The sequence below is a fragment of the Bos grunniens genome, chromosome 7, assembly GCF_055505025.1.
Source record: "Bos grunniens cultivar Pamir isolate PY7600 chromosome 7, Bosgru_T2T1.0, whole genome shotgun sequence".
In the NCBI taxonomy this organism is placed as follows: Eukaryota; Metazoa; Chordata; class Mammalia; order Artiodactyla; family Bovidae; genus Bos; species Bos grunniens.
In genome coordinates this window covers 71,690,825-71,711,770 of record NC_141171.1, presented here as the reverse complement: position 1 = coordinate 71,711,770, position 20,946 = coordinate 71,690,825, and the positions used below count along the sequence as shown (strand labels likewise).

The 20,946-nt window shown below is 37.5% G+C and overlaps 1 protein-coding gene and 1 non-coding gene across 35 annotated transcripts in view; one reads left to right on the top strand and one right to left on the bottom strand.

Annotated features, from left to right (window-relative positions):
• Positions 1–20,946, top strand: part of PWWP2A (PWWP domain containing 2A) — a 77,210-nt gene that overhangs the window by 48,755 nt on the left and 7,509 nt on the right. For 10 of the 34 annotated variants that reach the window (XM_086412707.1, XM_086412702.1, XM_086412703.1 and 7 more), the window contains one exon: positions 11,146–13,837. The exons of 1 other annotated variant lie outside the window; for it this stretch is intronic. In XM_086412707.1, coding sequence (XP_086268833.1) covers positions 11,213–12,826 — 1,614 coding nt within the window. In that variant the 5' untranslated portion in view covers positions 11,146–11,212 and the 3' untranslated portion in view covers positions 12,827–13,837. Of the gene's footprint in view, positions 1–8; positions 2,215–2,909; positions 2,979–11,145; positions 13,838–20,946 lie in introns of those variants that run through there. 23 more of the 34 variants (XR_015167910.1, XR_015167909.1, XR_015167913.1 and 20 more) reach the window with 13 other exon arrangements.
• On the bottom strand, positions 5,348–5,477 carry LOC147369806 (small nucleolar RNA SNORA33). The gene has a single exon (XR_015168694.1). It is a non-coding gene; the product is annotated as a small nucleolar RNA SNORA33 (small nucleolar RNA).

Here is a 20,946-nt window from a genome sequence, read left to right as displayed (position 1 = left end):
TATGAGTAGCTTATACTAAGTGTCCAGGCTGAGAATTTAGGCCCTGAAGTAGTATGCTTGAATGATTGTGTTGAGTTGTGCATATTTGAAACACTTAAAAATATTTTTGATTATTCTGCTTATATCCAAACGTGTTGATAAAGAATTTCGACAGTAAAATAGCGTAGAGATGAGTGCCAATCACTTTGACCCAGGCAGCTTTAGGACAGCCACTGCTGTACTTGTATATATATTGTATTGAGAGTGAACTCTTCATTGCTGGTTGGACTACAGTGATTTTTTTGGAAGTGATTAGCTATTGAACATTAAAAGTCTAGTTTGAATGTAAAGAATCTTGTAATATCATAGTATTGAAAATGAATTTTGTAGACTAGATAACTAGATGTGTTACACACAAATTATGCCAGGCATGTTTTTTTGGAGTTGGGTCTCCAATAAAATGAGGTTAAATTTCAGCCTTTTATGTGTGAATAAGACCATACTTCACTGTGTACTGTCTTAAAGCAATGCTCTTGATGGAACTAAGTTTAATCTTCCTGAGATCAGCTTTTCTGTGGGGGGCCATTAAAGAATTTGTGTTCATCTTCTCTGTTATGGCTGAGTTAATTTCACATTGATTAAAAATGAAAGATATTTTTAGTAGTTAACTTGTGCCTCCGAAGTACATCCTTGTTTCTTGATATTTATTGGTCCCATTCTATCTTAATTCCCTCATTAGTTCAGGCACACCAGAACAGAGCTTGCTTTAGTGGCAGATCATGCAGGAAAGTGGAGGTTAAATTATACTCTGGATGGATTTAATAGAGAATGTTTTGGCTAAAATCTTTTGAGCAGTTTTTCTCAAAACAAATGTGCTTTAAGATTTCTGAGCTTCGCTCCACCAATTTGTTTTTAACAAGCTGATTCTGATACAGATGACTCTTAGAGCATATTTGGAGATAACTGACTTTTAGGGGTAGTTTTGCCAAGATAGTAGGACCATAAATTTGTTAAACCTGTTTTTAAAGTTATTGGGTAATTTGACTGGAATGTAGTTACAAAGTAAGCAATACATGGGCCACTTGGGTGGCAGGTCAGATCCTTTGTGTAGAACTGGTAATTAGACTTGCAAATTGTTCCTTAAGTCTGGTTGCCCACTAGAAGTTTAAGAAGTCAATTTTTGTCTCTTTACCTTTGGACCAAGTGGCCTTAACAAAATTGTGGGGTCTTTTAGCCTTTTTTAAAACAAATAATTCCTATAATATTTGACTTCTCTTTTCTGCTTATTCCCACCATTTAAAAAGGTTGCCAAGCTTTACTTTCTATAATTAACAATAGTTACTATGTATTTCCCACTCCCATTCGAGGCACTGTGCCAGGTACTTTGTAGATATTGTTTCATTTTACTCTAGGAAGTCCAATGAAGTTAAATTCTATTAATCTTCATTTCACAGATTAAGACACCAAGGCTCAGAGATTAAGTTAATTGCCTAAAACTATAAGTGGTAGGAATTAGCAGGTGTATCGAAGACACCTTTTTGCTCATGGAATAAGATGAACAGCTGATAGTCACAGTGGTTTGTGAGAACTACATTTTGTGATTTGAATAGGAAAGCACTGAGGAGCCATTTTTTTTTTTTTAAGTCTTTATTGGATTTGTTACAATATTGTTTCTGTTTTAGATTTTGGTGTTTTGGCCAAGAGGCATGTGGGATCTTAACTTCCCAAGGAGGGATCGAACCTCCTTGCCCAGCATTGGAAGGCGAAATCTTAACCACTGGACCATCAGGGAAGTCCCCGAGGATGCGTTTTTGAATGACATACAATTCTTTAAGATTTACAAACAGCCTTGTTCTACTTCGAATACATATAACTATTTTTTCCCATTGTCATTTAGCTTACAATTGTGGTGGGGAGTTACCCTGCTAGGTAGAAATGGCAGAGCGCTCTGTTCTCACGCCACCAAGAGTAGCTGCTTGACTTTAAATTGTGAGCTGCTTTTCAGTTAGTTCAATTTAGTGAACTCTTTGGGGCATTTTTGAAAATGGGGTTTCTTCTTCATATATGGTCCTAGGTCTTAAATGTTTTGCCTTGGTTGGCCTGGTCCTGGCAACAGTGGAGTCTACTTCATGGGAGGAATCACAAAATGTCAGATTGGAAGCTTGTTGAGCACAAGATCACATTGATTAAGTGCTGGATGATTGAGTTGGAAAAGACTTTAAAGACTAACCTATAGTAAGTTGTTGGAAACCTGTTTGTGGTAAAACAGAAATAGTGAAATTAATTGAATTAGTTGCTTTTAAAAAAGTCCATCCATTGAGAAATAACTTAGACCTCTGTGTGATAGATCCTATTGGATATAATACAGAAATATCAAAAGTACATAGAAATAATAATGGAAACATAGAGAACTTAAGACTATGTATTGGTGTCTTAGAGCCAGGACCAAGGGAATTCTTTCCAAGTGTTTGAAAACTGATGAGTATTTTGTTGATAATTAAGATTCTTTTATTATACCAGTGTTCATTTTCAAGTATCTTTCTCTAAGTGATGTTATACAAAAGTGAAGTCAAGATTTGTCAGCTCTTAAAAATGTTTTGCCGCTTCATGGTCATTATCATTTTCTTGGATGGTTATTTTAAAAGAATTTACTGTTAGGGAGTTAAATAATTTGAGTACCATACAGATGTTATGACCATTTTGCTTTGAAAAAGAAGGAAGTGTGTTTTCTTTATAGTTGTTTCCATATTTCCAGAATATCCAGGTAAGTAGTTGTTTTTAGAGCAGCAGTTACCAGCCTTTTGGCACCAGAGACTGGTTTCATGGAACAGTTTTTCCCCGGACTGGGGTCGGAGGGGGTGGTTGCAGGATGATCCAAGTGCATTACATTTACATTTCCTGTACACTTGATTCTATTGTTATTGTATCAGCTTCACTGGAGATCATCAGGCATTAGATTCCGGAGGTTGGGGACCCCTATTTCAGAGGATTAGTTGAAGGTATGTGAGTGGGAGCTTAAACTCTAAATTATTCACGATTAACCTCTTTTTTCTTTTCCTCCAAAAACTATATTTATGAAAGGGAATTGCATGGACTTTTCAGAAGATGGAGTAGATCCTTAGGATTACAGAGATGTTCTTTTAAAACTTATGCAGCCTGTCCATGCTCCCCACCCCTAGTTAATTTTTCCTGGCATTCTTGTTCATAATATGTGGATGTTTTGTTTTTATGTTGCTAAAGTCATCTTCCCTCCCTCCCTCACCCATTTGGGTACCCACAGTCTTTGCAGATTGCCTTTATAATACTTGGGGATTTAATTAAAAATATCCATTTACTCGGTTAACAAAATTGAATATATTTTATTTTTTAAATATTGTTTTATTTATTTAGGCTAGGCTGTACAGATTCCCAACCAGGGATCTTAGTTCCCCAACCTGGGATCAAACCCATGCCCCCTTTAGTTAAATGCAGAGTCTTAACAACTAGACCACCAGGGAAGTCTCAGATATGTATTAATTTTACTATAATAATAGTTACCATATATTATACCTGCTGCTGCTAAGTCACTTCAGTCATGTCTAACTCTGTGCGACCCCATAGACGGCAGCCCACCAGGCCTAGTATACAGTAATTATTTATACTCTTAATTAATCTTGACAATTCTGTCAAGTTACTTCAATTCCAATATTGAAAAAGCTCTGAAACCAATTTTCTGTTAAATTTTTTGGTGGCAAAACCTAACCTGACTGAAGTTATATGAGGATATTATATGTGTTTATCCCATTTAGCGTGAAGTTGTTTCATTTCACCACTGAACTAGTAATATGCTTGATGAATCAGTGCTTATTATCTTTTGAAAGCTGGGAAAAATTCTGAGGCCTGTCCACCTCGATGGGGTTCAGAAAACAGTATGTGGGCCTGTTAGCTCCTCCACTCCCTTAGAGGTGGAGGAGAGGGGTTAAGTAGCTTGATGAAGTAAGGGGAAGCAGCAGTAGTGTGGTTAAGATTCTGATTTTGGGGGCAACTGCCTGGATTTGTATCTTGGCTGTACTGCTAACTAGCTATGTGATCTTGGGAATGTCATTACACTCTGTGCTTTAGTTTTTCATCAGCTACAAATTGTGATGATTAATCAGTTGCTGTAAATAGAATAGTGCCTAGCACAAAGTACTATATAGTTGTTAACTATTCATAGTTTTATGAAGTAGCTATTAAGTGGCAGAACTAAGATGACAGCAGCTGTTACAGTCATTTAAATAGGTTTGCTTGAATAGCCACCCAGCCTAATGCATTGTGGCCTGCAGTATAATCTGCATCTTCAAATAACTTGAAAACGTCTGTAAGCTTCAAGTAATACTGGTGAAGTATAACTTTCCCATTTTAATAAGGAAGGATGACATTTATATTTTATGAAGGAGTGAGATAAGTAGGAGTTTTCATGATGGATGGTGAGGGATGTGTCTCAATTTTTTCTTCCAGTAACCCCTTGGGGCAGGTGGATTTTGAGGGAATTATGGGCTTTGTCATGAAGAGAAAGTTACAGTGTCATTTGGGAAATTTAGTCCTGCTTATTACATGCTTCTAAAACATAATTGAAAAGGGCTCACTTTTGATGAAGACAAATTTCAAACTTAGGGAACGGAAGATGTTTTGTGTTCTTTTTACTTATTAAATGGTGGGACCAGACTAGAACAGCTGAACTTTTTAACAAGTGATTTGTACTTTTGGTCCCATCACTATGTAATCAGAAACCTGCACTGGCATTGTCTTTTTAGGAGACTAGTACTCTTCTTCCCTTGCACTCTTACCTAACCCTCCCTCATACACACGCTCATCAACATGTCCTCTTTTCCCACTATATGGATTATCTGTGTTTTATTGCTTGTGTAAGCCTCTGAACTGTCTCCTATGGAAGGGGGTGTCAGTTTGCTGATGGGTAATTCCTGTGCTGCATCTTATCACCTGTTGGCTTTTTATTTTTTGCTTTTTAATTTTTTTTCTAAAAAACAAATGTGGCTTTACTAAAATTTACAAACTCCCAAGTTGTTAGCACTAGTTACAGTGAAGCTTTACAAAAAAAAGAAAGAAAAAGGGGCTTCCCTGGTGGCTCAGAGGTTAAAGCGTCTGCCTCCAATGTGGGAGACCCGGGTTCAATCCCTGGGTTTGGAAGATCCCCTGGAGAAGGAAATGGCAACCCACTCCAGTATTCTGTACTGGAATTCTCCAGTACTGGAGAATCCCATGGACGGAGGAGCCTGGTAGGCTATAGTCCGCGGAGTTGCAAAGAGTCAGACACGACTGAGCAACTTCACTTTCACTTTACAAAAAAAATAGCACATCTTATTAAGTATTTCCCACCATTAAAATGCCTTGTAGCCATTTTCAGGGACCTTAATGACTTCAATGTCTTTAAGGCTCGTAACATGGCTTTCCTATTGCCAGCATTTTCTAAATTTCTGCAGAAACACATTCAGGTAAGCAGATTCTTTGGCTGGCTTAAGTTTTTTGCTTTTTTAAAACCTAACTTTAGTTGGTTACCAACATTCAAAAACAGGCAACCACTCTCTGCCACTCCTGTTTTGCTCTTTACTTAATCTGCTTGGGCCCTTCTAGGTATAGTCTATTGCAAGGCTCATTGCCTAGCCACTAATCCTCAGTGCTTTCTTTCCCTCTAGTCTAGAACCCTTTTTTAGCAGGGACTCATGCATTCTGTCTCACCTACTGCAGTTGATCCTAGGGCTGGGAACTAGTTTTATACTATCTGACTAATTAGCATACTTGTATTTGAATAGATTTTGTGCTTAGTGGTACTTGAGGTGAGTTTGTGGGCATTTATGTTTAAGCAGAACAAATTTTCTTTTTTATATACTTCTTTGGAGGTTTTAATTTTTTTCCTCCTTGTCTTGTCTGTGCCACAGCATCCCTAGTTTCCCAACTAGGGACCGAACCCGTGTACCCTGCAGTGGATGCTTGGAGTTTTAACCACTAGACCACCAGGGAAGTCCCTGATTGAAAGTTTTGAGGGAACTGAGGTGTAAACTAAATTTAAGATTATACTTTTTAGAATAATTTTTACACTTTGAAATAATCTCAAAATAGAGAACTTAAACTCTTTTATCCTAGCTGCACTGATTTTTAACGTTTTGCCACATTTGCTTTATCATTCATTATATAAACACGTTTTTCTCTTGAACTGTTTGAGAGTAGGTTGCATACATCATCTCTCTTACCCCTTAATATTTGAGCATTTATTTACTAAGATCAAAGATATTTTCCTACATAACCACAGCATAGTTTTCAAATTCAGGAAATGTTGATAAGAGAACATTTATCTGTTTTGTAGCTCATGTTTCATTACTTTGTCAATTTTCCCAAAAGTGTCCTTTAAAACTTTTTCCTTGAGTAAATGTACTGCATTTAGTTGCAGTATAATATAGAATGTATGAAATGGGGACTCTTCCTCCCTTTAGTTGCCTGTTCTTACTCACCAGAGGCTCAGGTTATACAGGCAATGTTGTGTGCTCAGGGCACCGGGTCTGTGGTCATGTGGCCTCACTGGTGATGTTCCGTTTGAGTCTTCTCTCAGGTCAGGGTGTTGTTCTGTTATTCTCCATCATAATTACTATTTCCCTTGCAGTAATAATTCCTTTATCACCATGGAAATATACTGCTTCTCATCAAACTTGCCCCTCTTCATTAGACAATTAAAAAAATTTAATTGTGGTAAAAACATAAAATATACTCTTTAAGTGTATGTAGTTCAGCAGTGTTAAGTACATTCATATTGTTGTGAAGCAGATCTTCAGAACTTTTTATCTTAAAAAACTGAAACTTTGTACCCATTAAGTAACTCCTGTGAGTTTGACTACTATCAGTGGAATTGTACTGTCTTTTTGTGATGGACTTATTTCACTTAGCATAATGTTTTCAAGGATAATACATGTTGTAGCATGTGATAGGATTCCTTTCTTAAGTCTGAGTCATAGTGCATTGTACTTTATACATTTGTCTGTAAATAGGCATTTGGGTTGTTTCCATCTTTAGCCTATGGTGAATGCTGCTATGTATGTGTGTGTGCAAATATCTTTGAGATATTTGAGAAACCTTTTTTTTCTTCTTCCAGTTATTGGCTAAATACTCAGAAGTAGATGTGTTTAATTTTTTGAAGCATATATGTACATTGTATTTTAATTTTCTACCTCACGTAGCTGATATTGAACTAATTTCATTTGACCTAACAACCAATCTTGCAGAGATGCACTGTGAACCAAAATCAGCTTGCTTTATAGTTTTCCCTCCCTTATGATTGAACCTATTGGTGATTTAAGGAGGGAGGTAGATTTCTGAAAACATCTGCTTGAAATAAGTACATCTAGATATTTTAAAAAATGGGTTAATTTCATATAATTTTTTCCTACTGTAGGTTTTTATAAGAGAAAAGAATTCTGAGAGAGAAAGGTTTCCCTTTGTCTTTCCTTCATACACTTGAATGGAGGGAGGTTTGGTTCAAACGGAACTCTGGCGTCTGTCTCAACTAACTTGCCTGAACTTCTTTTCTGAGCAATTGTTTCACATCTGCATTGGCTGAAGATTCTTTTTCATAGTGATTTTCTCTTGCTTTGACACAAAATAACTATTAAGCCCCATTATTTGCCCTCAGAATTTTGATATTCATTACTCCTAGATTATTAAGATGATGGCTAGTTTTAAACTAGTTCTGAACTAAATTCACAGGAATCCACAGAAGTAGGGCAGGGAGGTCTCCTGTCTACTTTATATCCAAAAGCTATTTTTAATTAAGCTATAATACCTGAATAATTTTCCTTTAGAAGATTTGGGTACTAAAGATTGGAAATGGATAGGAGTTAGAATGAGTTGTTGCTAATGTGTTAATAAATATCCTCATGCTGCACAAAGAAGGGGAGGGGAAAGAGAGATGGTTTGAATCTTTCTACTCAACGCTTGAAGTATTTGTTAAAAGTTCTTTTGGAAGAAGCTCATGCAAGGGATACTAGTCTGCTTTCTTCCTCTCCACTGATCATTAAAATCTTCCTCTGCTGAGGCCACCCTTTGAGCATTCACATGGGACATAAATATCTTCACTTTAGAAAAAGGTAAAGCAGATATACTTGCTAAAAATTTAGATCCTGTGTTCCAGCCTAGGAGAGTCTTCACATTCAGTCTTGGGGCAGGGCTTAAGAATCTCCCTTTTCAAACACCGTTGAGTCATGGTGTGTTGTAGATTTCCCCAACTGTATTTGAGAAATTAGATTTTAGGGTTTTTAGAAGACCATAGTTTTGTTGCTACTTTATATTCTTATTAAGGTTACAGTTTCATAAGTCATTGGCTTTCATACTTGAGCATAGTAACGAATGTATTTTATCTGTGACCCCGTATATATACATATTACATGAGACAGATGCACTGCAGTTACATATATTTACACATTTTTAAAAATTTAAATCATAGACATGACTCACAAATAGACATGACTGTTGATTTTGCAACCAGCCTTTCCACACTTAGTTTGAAAACAGCCATGGTATTAAGTGTTCTTCCTGGAACGGTAACCAAAATGATCACTAAGATGGAGTAGGACATTGATGCCTTTTTCCTCTTAAATTTATCATTCTGGTTCTTTTTGGAAGTTTTGTTATCAGTTTAAAAAATATTTGCCAATCCACTACCCACAATTACCAGTTAGGCTTCTTTCTTTTTTTTCCTCTCTTTTTTGGCCTCTTTTTTTTTCCATTATCATTATACAATCAAGTGCTTCCCTATGTTATTAAAAATATGTAATACTTGTATATGCGTGAGAGGGAAAGGCAAAAGATCTAGTGGGGAAACTAATGTTCTTATTAAAAACTGCATGAAGGTGGACATATGAGATTTCACAGCTTATTTGACATAAACAGATTTAAAGTAATTGGCCAGATGATACGTAAGATACACAGAAAAGGATCTGAAACTCAGGTAAATTGTTAGTTGAAAGTAAAATTAAATTACTTGAAAAATGGTTAACATTTATTGACCTGTTAACCTCCCTGAATTCTCTAAGGTAGGAAATAGTGCTATTTTCTTTTATACAAGCAAAAACTAAATTTAGAGGGGTTCAGGACTGCCTGAGGATACAAAGTTGTTAAAAAAAAATAAAACAAAGTAAGATGATTGCAGTTTAGTTATCCCTAATGAAAGGAAGGAAATTTGTTCTTTTCTCAATTATAGAAATAAGTGAAAGTATAATGGGACAAAATGATGGCTTATACAAATTTGGGAATTCTGTTAATACAAATGGTGGTCTCACCTCATTAAGTTTTTTATGTCACTCCAGAAGAAAACACAGAAATACCTTTGCCTTCTTGTCATCTTGAAAAAGTGTTGAGCACTTACGTATAAGGGCAAATACTCAAAGTACGTTGCAATTAAGTAGTCAGGAAGCAAACACTTGGGTACAAAATGCTATCCTGGAATAGAAAGCTACTTAAAAAAAAATTTTTTTTTTTGTATTGAAGTATACAGTTGAAATTTAATTTTGCAGTCTGACATAGAGAGGAATTTGTCTTTCCTTTGTGGATTAGCACAGACCCAAACTTGTCCCACCCTAGGTAAAGACGGCGTTCCTCTTCCTTTGTGACTTATATTTGCTAAAAGTTGCTGGTTTGTGGTAGTCAAGCTAACAAAAGACTTCAGGAAGAAAACCATTCAGGCCTTGGAACCAAATATCCTGGTGTTGGCTCTTCCTGTATCCCTGCCCAAGTTTAGGTATCTGTAGCCCTAAGAACTCAAGATTTCTTTCCAGTGAAGAATTCAGTACATTTTCAGGGACATAAGGATGGTTTAGAGAATGTGAGAACCAAGACTCAACCATTCTCCAGAAAAACAGATCTATATAAAACACTTGCATCTAATAAGGTCAGGGGTTCCATCTGACTATTTGAAGCCAGTTCTTGGGTTCTACGCACTTTTGCTTTAGAGGATTGGCATTAGAACTGTATTGTGTTCAATACTGTTTTACTCAATTAGTGCTTAAAATTAGCATGTTAACATGTACTTGATGAAATTGGTAGTGTGCTTTTATTTTTATGTGCAAGATTCTGCGTATATAGCAAGTTTAGATTTAAGGGTTCTTGATGTTCAGCTCAGGCAGATCAAACCACAGTAAGTCCACCTGAGAAGCAAGGTTATTTGACTCCTGTTTTATTAGAAATTGATCATTGTAGAGACTTTGTTCTCTACCATTGCTTCACAAACTGGGTTTGGATCTGTAAAGTTCGGAAATCCATTTACTGCATCTGATTAGCATCAAAACAAATGAAAATAGACCAGAGTAGAAAAAAATACAATTATGTATAACATATTGTAAGGTTAAGTATTTAGTGACGCTTTTGCTCAGTTGTGTGCATTTACATATGTATGCATGCATGTATACATGCATAAACATTTTATTGGATTGCAATGTGAAGATATTTCTTAATGTGTGATGTGATTTTAAAAAGCTCAAAAGCCATAGTTCTGTAGCTCTCTGCTTTTGAGGTTATCTGAATTTCTAATATTTCTGTGTTGTTTCCCTGCACCCCCACCCCCTTGGGGATAGGGCGGGGTGGATGAATGGGATGAGCTAGGGTAGAACAGTAGAGAAGTAAATACCTGTGAATCTTTAGGGTTTAAACAATAAAGTTGAGATAGGATTTTACTGATTCAATATTTTGGAGTAGGTAAGGCCAAATTTGCTTTGTGAAGCTTTTAAAAGCTATTATATAACCAGAGGAAGATCCATATACTACACATTTATAGTTGCATTTATTGGACATGTCTAGTTGAGAGAGTGTTACAGCAAATGACATTAAATATTAAGCTGTCTGACAGAAACTCCTTACTGATTCAAGACTGAAAAGATCTATTTAAAATAACAGCAGCTATCATGGCATTGCTTAGAGCAACTATTGAGTATTTCCTGTTGAGTGTATGCCAAAATGTAAGACCAAAAAAATGGAATGGTATGCTTTGGGACTTTTGTGGGGAGGTCCATCCGTAGGTTTTTGGATTGTTTTTTAAAGTGAAATAGCTTTCAAGGAAGGTCACATAAACAGTAGGTGGTCTTTCAAGAAATGGAATTGTAGATGCTAACTTAATGGTTTCTTTTTTTCCTTTCATTTCTTTCAAAGGTTTGGGCCCCATGGGATCCCTGTGACAGTATTTCCCAAAAGGGAATATAAGGATAAACCCGAAGCCATGCAGCTCCAAAGTAATACATTCCAAGAAGGGACAGAAGTCAAGTGTGAAGTGAATGGTGCTGTTCCCAATGACCCTTCTCCCGTCCCGCCTCCTGAGCTCAGCTTGGCCGAAAGCCTGTGGACTTCCAAACCACCACCTCTCTTCCATGAAGGAGCACCTTATCCTCCCCCTTTGTTTATCAGGGACACATATAACCAATCAATACCTCAGCCGCCTCCTCGGAAAATTAAGCGACCCAAACGAAAAATGTACAGGGAAGAACCTACTTCAATAATGAATGCTATTAAACTACGACCCAGGCAAGTTTTGTGTGACAAGTGTAAAAACAGTGTTGTTGCTGAAAAAAAAGAAATTAGGAAAGGTGGTAGTGCAAGTGACCCTTCTAAATATGAAGATAAAAAACGGAGAAGTGAAAGTGTAACTACTGTGAACAAAAAACTGAAAACTGACCATAAGGTGGATGGGAGAAGCCAAAATGAAAGCCAGAAAAGAAGTGCTGTGGTTAAGGTTTCAAATATTCCTCACAGCAGAGGCAGAGTAGTCAAAGTTTCTGCTCAGGCAAATACATCAAAAGCTCAGTTAAATACTAAAAAAGTGCTCCAGAATAAAAACATGGATCATGCAAAAGCTCGGGAAGTGCTGAAAATTGCCAAAGAAAAGGCACAGAAGAAGCAGAGTGAAACCTCTACATCCAGAAGTGCGCATTCAAAAGTCCATTTCACACGTCGGTATCAGAACCCTAGCTCAGGCTCCCTTCCACCCCGGGTTCGTTTAAAGCCCCAGAGGTACAGGAATGAAGAAAATGACTCTTCTCTGAAGACCGGACTGGAGAAAATGCGAAGCAGCAAGATGGCACCCAAGCCCCAGTCCCGTTGCACCTCTACCCGCTCAGCAGGTGAGGCCCCTTCAGAAAATCAGAGTCCCTCCACAGGCCCTGAAGAGGCCAGCAGTGGGGTTCAGGACACAACTGAAGTGCTTGTGCCTGGTGAGCAGGAGGAACCGCAGACACTGGGCAGAAAGGGCAGCAAAAGCAGTATCTCTGTTTACATGGCCCTAAATCAAAAGAAGTCTGACTCTTCCAGTGCTTCAGTGTGTAGCATTGATAGCACAGATGATTTGAAATCCTCCAACTCTGAGTGTAGTTCTTCTGAAAGTTTTGATTTTCCTCCAGGCTGTATGCATGCACCTTCCACCTCCACTTCCTCCTCTTCGAAGGAAGAGAAAAAGCTCAGTAATTCCTTGAAAATGAAAGTCTTTTCCAAAAACGTCTCTAAGTGCGTCACACCAGATGGCAGGACCGTATGTGTAGGGGACATTGTCTGGGCCAAGATATATGGCTTCCCCTGGTGGCCAGCCCGTATTCTTACCATAACTGTGAGCCGGAAAGATAGCGGCATTTTAGTCCGACAGGAGGCCCGTATTTCATGGTTTGGGTCTCCAACAACATCTTTTCTGGCTCTTTCGCAACTCTCCCCCTTTTTAGAAAACTTCCAGTCACGCTTTAATAAGAAGAGAAAGGGCCTGTATCGCAAGGCTATCACAGAGGCAGCTAAGGCTGCCAAGCAGCTGACCCCTGAAGTGCGGTCTCTGCTGACACAGTTTGAATCGTGAACATGGACAGTAAGGTAGGCAAGAACCTTTGGGAGGCGCCCCAGGTTTTCTAGTCTAGTGAGGGGTAACTTCTATGAGACAGCTTGGCTAAACCTGAGAGAGAAACTGCACTCAGTTGGCTGCTTTTTTATACTTAATCTTATAGCCATTTTTAGACAGAGAAGCTTAAACTGAACAAGCAATCAAATTTTGTCTTTAGGAAAGGAGATTTTAGCAGTATTTTTCAGTTTTGAAGTCTAAAACCATCACAAGGCATAGGAGCCATAGCCTCAACTGAAAATGAATTTTTGCAGGGACTGTTAATTGTCATTTGTACCTAGTACTGTGTGTATGTGTATATGTATATACACACATGTACATGTATGTGTGTGTACATAGATGCATACATATATAAAATATCGCCTGTCACTATGTGACACAGGTTGCATATCTGGGATGTTAAGGGCTGGTGAGCTGGGGGGAATAGTGATATTTAATGACTTCTTAGTTTTTATTAATCAGTACTTAATACGTGCATAATGGCACAGGAGTTTGATATTTGGATGTCTGACAAACTGAGCTGCTTGCTGTGAAGGTGCAAACTGGGGAAGCAGCCCAGTCCTGAGGATTAAGACTGTCAAGGCTGGCTAGGTCTGAATCATCGCGCCCTCTCTCTTGTCCAGTGGGGACTTAACAAAAACTTTCAAACTTCTGGTTTGGGAGTTTAGATAGATTTGTCTTTGGATATGTAAATAGTTGATTGCTAAATTTGGTCAGATTTCTCCTGACTGACTGGCTGTTCCTAAATTCTTAGGATATGTCCTGGTAAATTACACTTTGTGAATTAATTGTCATATATGTAATTGTTGCATTCTGGATGTACCTAGTTTGATAATTTTTAAAAAAATATTTCCGTTTAAGGTTATCTGTTTGCAGGTCAGAAAATGAGAAACTGTAATTGTGTAATGCTTTGAAATGTAAAAAAACAAAACAAAAAAAAACAAGCTGTAAATAAAATCGACTAAATCCAAATTATTTGTGTGTGTTTCTCAAAAAGCTTTGAAAAATTTCAGGATGGTAGAGAATTATTCTTTGTAATAGTATATAGAGAAGATGAAAAAAAAATCACCTATATTTTCCTGTTTGCCCTATCAGGGAATATATAATCTGAGCATAGATACAATTCAAATGAGGGACTAATCAATATAGTCTTAAAATGAGGTTTTGTAGTTTAGAGGTCTGATAAGCTTCTAGATTTGAGCCCATCCTCCAGCCAATTTCTCATAAGTACATGGATTTTAATTACTTCATATTTAGCTTTAATATTTCACCGCATGCTTCATTTTTTTTTGGTTTGTTTTACATTTGGGTAATTACAAAGACTCTATTTTCTGCTTGATCTTCTGCCTCAGGTATCATTGCTTTTGGGGCTTGTAACTTGGCTAACTACTTTCTACATGGTCCATCTGTCCCTAAGATTTGATCTCTTATTTTCCATTTTTAGATTTTTTTATTCTTAGTGAAAAATCTGATGGCCTTTTGGAGGCAAGTTTCTCCCAATATTTGTAAGTTGGTTTCATATTGTATGCATCCAACTTAACCTTTAAGTATGATACAATGTCAATTTGACACTTTTGGAAACTTGGAACTTTTAAAGAGAGCAACTTTTTGTGGATTCCTAAGTAACCAGTTTGAAATACTGTAGTTCCTATGGAATTATGAAAAGATTTTAATGGAGACTGAAATCAATAGTCTGTCAGCTTCCTTAAGGTAAGGTACTGATTTCTACAAGTAGAATTTTTTCTGGGGAACTCAGTCAATGCTTTTTGATTATAATAAACACACAATTTAAAAAAGATGTTTCACTTGAACATATTCTTTCCTGCAAACAGAAATAACTAGTATTTTTTGAATTCTTTGATTATAGGCTGAAAGAAGTTCAGTGTGATTGAGGGGTTTTAAGGAAGTATCTTAAAGGTTTTCAGAGTATTTGTTTCAGATTAGTGAATTTGTTCATTATTTTTTGAAAGTTTCAAATCTAAGGTTTAGGAAGTTTTAAACATAGGCAGAGTCACCTAAGTTATGTCATTCCAACGTCTCATGAAATGATACAGGTGAGTTTTATCCTAACATGCTTTTGACAGCGGATATTGCTAATGGAGTCAAGTGCTTGGGCAAATGCTCTTGTGGGATGAACTAAATTTGTTTCAGAAGCCATGGGGAAAGAAGAAAAAATCATGATTGTTGAATATAAAAGTAAAACTGAATTTGATACAATCCATACCTTGGAGGAAAAAGTTGAAGCATAATCACAATTGTGCATGACCTCTAATCATGCCAAGTAAGCCCTCAGTTTTAAACCAGCAGTCTGGTATATTTCATCTGAATTTTCAATAAGGAAACTAGTTTGAAAGAAATTCTGTAATCTTTTTAAGATGTACTCTATGTTCTAAACACTAATCCAATAGCTGCATACTAAACAGTGTTTTATTCAAAGAGAAATTTTTTAAGCAGCTAAGATATATTTGTCCAGGGTCCACTGTAGATGGAGATAGAATTGGATTGGGTAATTGTAGTCATTTTTCTCTTTAAGTTTCTTTTTAATGACAAAAAAGGAGACACTTGGCTCTTTGTGTTGTGCATAGTCGCTCAGTTGTGTCTGACTCTTTGTGACCCCGTGGACTGTAGCCTGCCAGGCTCCTCTGTTCATCGGATTTCCCAGACAATACTGGAGTGGGTTGCCATGCCCTTTCAGGGGATCTTTCCAACCCAGGGATTGAACCCAGGTCTCCTGCGTTGCAGGTAGTTTCTTTACTGTCTGATATCTGTGGAGACAACCAAGTGGGTATTTCCCCCTGAACAGAGAGAATGCTAGGCTTAGGCCAAGTCTCTAGTGGTCCAAGAAGACTGGTTAGAACAAGATTAGCAAGGGTGAAAAACTAAGCAAAGTAAAAGCTATGAAGGCTAGAGATGTCTATTTCTAAATGTAAAGCATCAGAGAGTGTTTTAGTTTTCTAGAATTTATAGATCAGAAAGAGTCTGGTTTAAATTTGGAAGGAGCTCTTTATAGATGTAGAACCAGAGATCTAAGTTATCAGTGAAACAGAGAAAGTAGAATTCACTCGTCTGAAGCCCATTTGCAGGACTTGACAGTGTCCCTACTTGGATATTGAATAACGTTTATAGTAGTGAGTAGAAAAGACAGTAGGAATATAGATATGAGGGTGGGCTGCAGGCAGAGGAATATGGAACTTAAAATCAACTAAATGAATGTATACATTAAGTCTGAATATCTAATGTGAAAATACTGAGTTGCACCCATATTTGAGCTGGTGCTTATGCTGAAGAACACATTCACATTCCATTATAGACATATACATCCTTAAATACCTGAGTTGGGAACTGGAATACCTTAAGAAACCAATAATTTGGATCTAAAAAATAATATTTTCCCTTGTAAGGTGTGAATTTCTCTATACTTCCTGCTGCATTGGTTCACATTTGTTACTACGCATAGCAGAGAAGAGACTGGGAAATGTCTAGAAAAGTTGGTAATATGTAAAGTGAGGACAGTGTTCTGATTTGTATCCAGTGGTGGTCTCCAGTAGGGGATTTGCCAGAAAACTCTGAAGACTCTATTTGTAAGTTGGGACAAATTTACTTTTTTCTTTGGGACTGTACAAGTATGGTTGATATTAAAACAATTAAAATGCCTGATAGAGGGAATTCAGAAATAGAACAGGAGGCTGGTGCCGTGCCAGTTGTCAGGAGAAATAAAACAGCTAAGCTGTCTCAATTACTTTTACCTCATTCTGACTTAGTTACTAGGCTCTTTATACTCTATTTGCTTGTGTATGTTTACTGTATACCTTATTTCAACAAAGAGTGAACAGAAATGTTAACAGATGGAAGCTTTAGCAGTTAAAGTCCTGGGGATATAGATGATCTATGCATTTTTAGTTTTCCAGGATGTCTTGGTGTTTTTACCATGGAGAGTTGATGCTGAGATGAGAAGAGAAACAGCTCAGCTCTTTGTTTACTCAAGTAAGAGACTTAACCTTTATAGACTCAAACAGGGCCTTTTTCCTGTTTACTTTTTTTGTGACTGTAGGTGGAACTCATTTCTTCTCTTATATTAATAGATCATTGTAGTTTGCTGAGATTTTATTTTTTTGGTATTTAAAAACTCATTAAATATACCTAACCCAGTTTACCATTTTAACCAGTTCTGTGGCATTAAGTGCATCTACATTGTTGAGTAGTCGTCACTATTATCCATCTGTAATTTGGTTTTGGATAGAAATCTTCTAAGTTTGAGTGGTATTGTTCTGGCAGCCTGGTTTCCAGCATTCCTTCCTAACCAACCTATAGTCCTGCACTGTGCTAGTGGTGCCCATTTTTAAGAACTATCAGATCAGTTGCTTATTCGTGTCCGACTCTGCGACCCCATGAATCCCAGCACGCCAGGCCTCCCTGTCCATCACCAACTTTAAGTCCACTGAGACTCAGGCCCATCGAGTCAGTGATGCCATTCAGCCATCTCATCCTCTGTCGTCCCCTTCTCCTCCTGCTCCCAATCCCTCCCAGCTTCAGAGTCTTTTCCAATGAGTCAACTCTTCGCATGAGGTGGCCAAAGTACTTACTGGAGTTTCAGCTTTAGCATCATTCCTTCCAAAGAAATCCTAGGGCTGGTCTCCTGCAGAATGGACTGGTTGGATCTCCTTGCAGTCCAAAGGACTCTCAAGAGTCTCCAACACCACAGTTCAAAAGCATCAATTCTTCGGCGCTCAGCCTTCTTCACGGTCCAACTCACATCCATACATGACCACAGGAAAAACCATACCCTTGACTAGCCGGACCTTTGTTGGCAAAGTAATGTCTCTGCTTTTGTATATGCTATCGAGGTTGGTCATAACTTTCCTTCCAAGGAGTAAGCGTCTTTTAATTTCATGGCTGCAGTCACCATCTGCAGTGATTTTGGAGCCCAGAAAAATAAAGTCTGACACTGTTTCCACTGTTTCCCCATCTATTTCCCATGAAGTGATGGGACTGGATGCCATGATCTTCATTTTCTGAATGTTGAGCTTTAAGCCAACTTTTTCACTCTCCTCTTTCACTTTCATCAAGAGGCTTTTTAGTTCCTCTTCACTTTCTGCCATAAGGGTGGTGTCATCTGCATATCTGAGGTTATTGATATTTCTCCCGGCAGTCTTGATTCCAGCTTGTGTTTCTTCCAGCCCAGCGTTTCTCATGATGTACTCTGCATATAAGTTAAATAAACAGGGTGACAGTATATAGCCTTGACGTACTTCTTTTCCTATTTGGAACCAGTCTGTTGTTCCGTGTCCAGTTCTAATTGTTGCTTCCTGACCTGCATACAAATTTCTCAAGAGGCAGATCAGGTGGTCTGGTATTCCCATCTCTCAGAATTTCCCCCAGTTTATCGTGATCCACACAGTCAAGGGCTTTGGCATAGTCAATAAAGCAGAAATAGATGCTTTTCTGGAACTCTCTTGCTTTTTCCATGATCCAGTGGATGTTGGCAATTTGATCTCTGGTTCCTCTGCCTTTTCTAAAACCAGCTTGAACATTAGGAATTTCACAGTGCACATATTGCGGAAGCCTGGCTTGGAGAATTTTGAGCATTACTTTACTAGCATGTGAGATGAGTGCAATTGTGCGGTAGTTTGAGCATTCTTTGGCATTGCCTTTCTGTGGGATTGGAATGAAAACTGACCTTTTCCAGTCCTGTGGCCACTGCTGAGTTTTCCAAATTTGCTGGCATATTGAGTGCAGCACTTTTACAGCATCATCTTTCAGGATTTGAAATAGCTCAACTGCTATTCCATCACCTCCACTAGCTTTGTTTGTAGTGATGCTTTCTAAGGCTCACTTGACTTCATATTCCAGGATGTCTGGCTCTAGGTCAGTGATCACACCATCGTGATTATCTGGGTAGTGAAGATCTTTTTTGTACAGTTCTTCTGTGTATTCTTGCCACCTCTTCTTAATATCTTCTGCTTCTGTTAAGTCCATACATTTCTGTCCTTTATCGAGCCCATCTTTGCATGAAATGCTCTTTTGGTACCTCTGATTTTCTTGAGATCTCTAGTCTTTCCCATTCTGTTGTTTTCCTCTTATTTCTTTGCATTGAACGCTGAAGAAGGCTTTCTTATCTCTTCTTGCTATTCTTTGGAACTCTGCATTCAGATGTTTATATCTTTCCTTTTCTCCTTGCTTTTCGCTTCTCTTCTTTTCACAGCTATTTTTAAGGCCTCCCCAGACAGCCATTTTGGTTTTTTTGCATTTCTTTTCCATGGGGATGGTCTTGATCCCTGTCTCCTATACAGTGTCACAAACCTCATTCCATAGTTCATCAGGCACTCTATCTATCAGATCTAGGCCCTTAAATCTATTTCTCACGTCCACTGTATAATCATAAGGGATTTGATTTAGGTCATACCTGAATGGTCTAGTGGTTTTCCCTACTTTCTTCAATTTAGGTCTGAATTTGGCAATAAGGAGTTCATCGTCTGAGCCACAGTCAGCTCCTGGTCTTGTTTTTGCTGACTGTATAGAGCTTCTCCATCTTTGGCTGCAAAGAATATAATCAATCTGATTTTGGTGTTGACCATCTGGTGATGTCCATGTGTAGAGTCTTCTCTTGTGTTGTTGGAAGATGGTGTTTGTTATGACCAGTGCATTTTCTTGGCAAAACTCTCTTAGTCTTTGCCCTGCTTATGACTGTATTTACCAGAGTAGGTTTTGGGTTAAAACCATCACTTCCTAATGACAAAAACAATTTTGTGAATATGAAAATCATTTAAATGATTTTAGTAATGGAATTAATTAGTTTCCAAAACTTGTTTACATGCCATCCCACTCTTTACCATATTTTCATAATATGGGTACTGCTTTTTCCACTTTTTATGTCAGTACTACTAATGAAAAAACAGATATTCCTTGACATATGTAGATAATTCTGTTTGGAATTCTGAGATCATCTTGTTTATCACACTCTGGTAGGAAATACTGAATTTTTATACCCTGTCTTAAAATCCATCTTGGATAGAGCCAGGTTTTAATGCATCTAATTAATCTTTGAAAAAACTAATTGCCAAACTTGAGTTTTTTCTTATATGATCCTATGTCATGCTAGCATAAATTAAAGACTGGTTGTGGGGATGTGTAAAGGAAATGAAACCAGATTCAGAAGTTACCAGGATTTATTGAAACAGTGAATTTGAGTCAAATTCTCACTGTTCACAGAATAAATTAGATGGCTGTAGTATATGTAGTCTAACTTGTGGGCCTTTTGTTTTAGACATTTTGGTTTGTGAAACCATAAAACTTTGATGTTGAAAACTGGCCAGTTCTAAAATTACTTGTCTTTAAGCTTAGTTTGAACATAAATATTAAGTTTTTGATATTTGTAAGATCTCATTAAAAAATGGAATTTTCCTTTTAAGAATGTGACAGTTAACTTCCTTTTATTGACTTAGAAATCTTAGAGCGCTTTTATTACCAGAACCGTCATTTAAACCTCCTTGTGATTTTTTTTCTATCCGGTGTAGCTATCTAGAAGTAAAACTAGGTACCCCTAGTTACATAGCCAAGTGTTACAGCTGTATTATAATTGTTTCATGTAAACTAAAAAACTTGTAATTATAATGCACATCAAGGTTTAGCAAGGTCTTTTTGTTGTTTAAATATTTAAAATAATTTTGTAATCCTCAGTATCCCTCACTTAGTTGTCTGCAGCACAAAGATTCACTTAAAAGCTACCAAAAAAGCTTGATAAATGTGCTGCCAAAGTGAGCACAAAAGCTATTGAAAAAGCTTGGAAGGAGCACGGAGCACATCCCCATCCCCTCCCAGGACCCTGTTCCCCCAGGTAGGTTACCTATTGTACTTTATAATAGGGTTCCTCCCCTCCCTCCCCTGCTTGCCTGGGGAGACGACTTTTTTTTTTTTTTTTTAAGAAATGTGAGAGGATCATCCTGTTGAGTGTAAATGATAGAAATGGATACTTATGAGAATATAACTTGCCAGATGCAGGTGAGCTGGAATGTTTGTTAACATTTTTGCACTAATAGTACTTGGTATCAGTCTTTTAATTGAGCAAAGGATCGGTCTTTTTC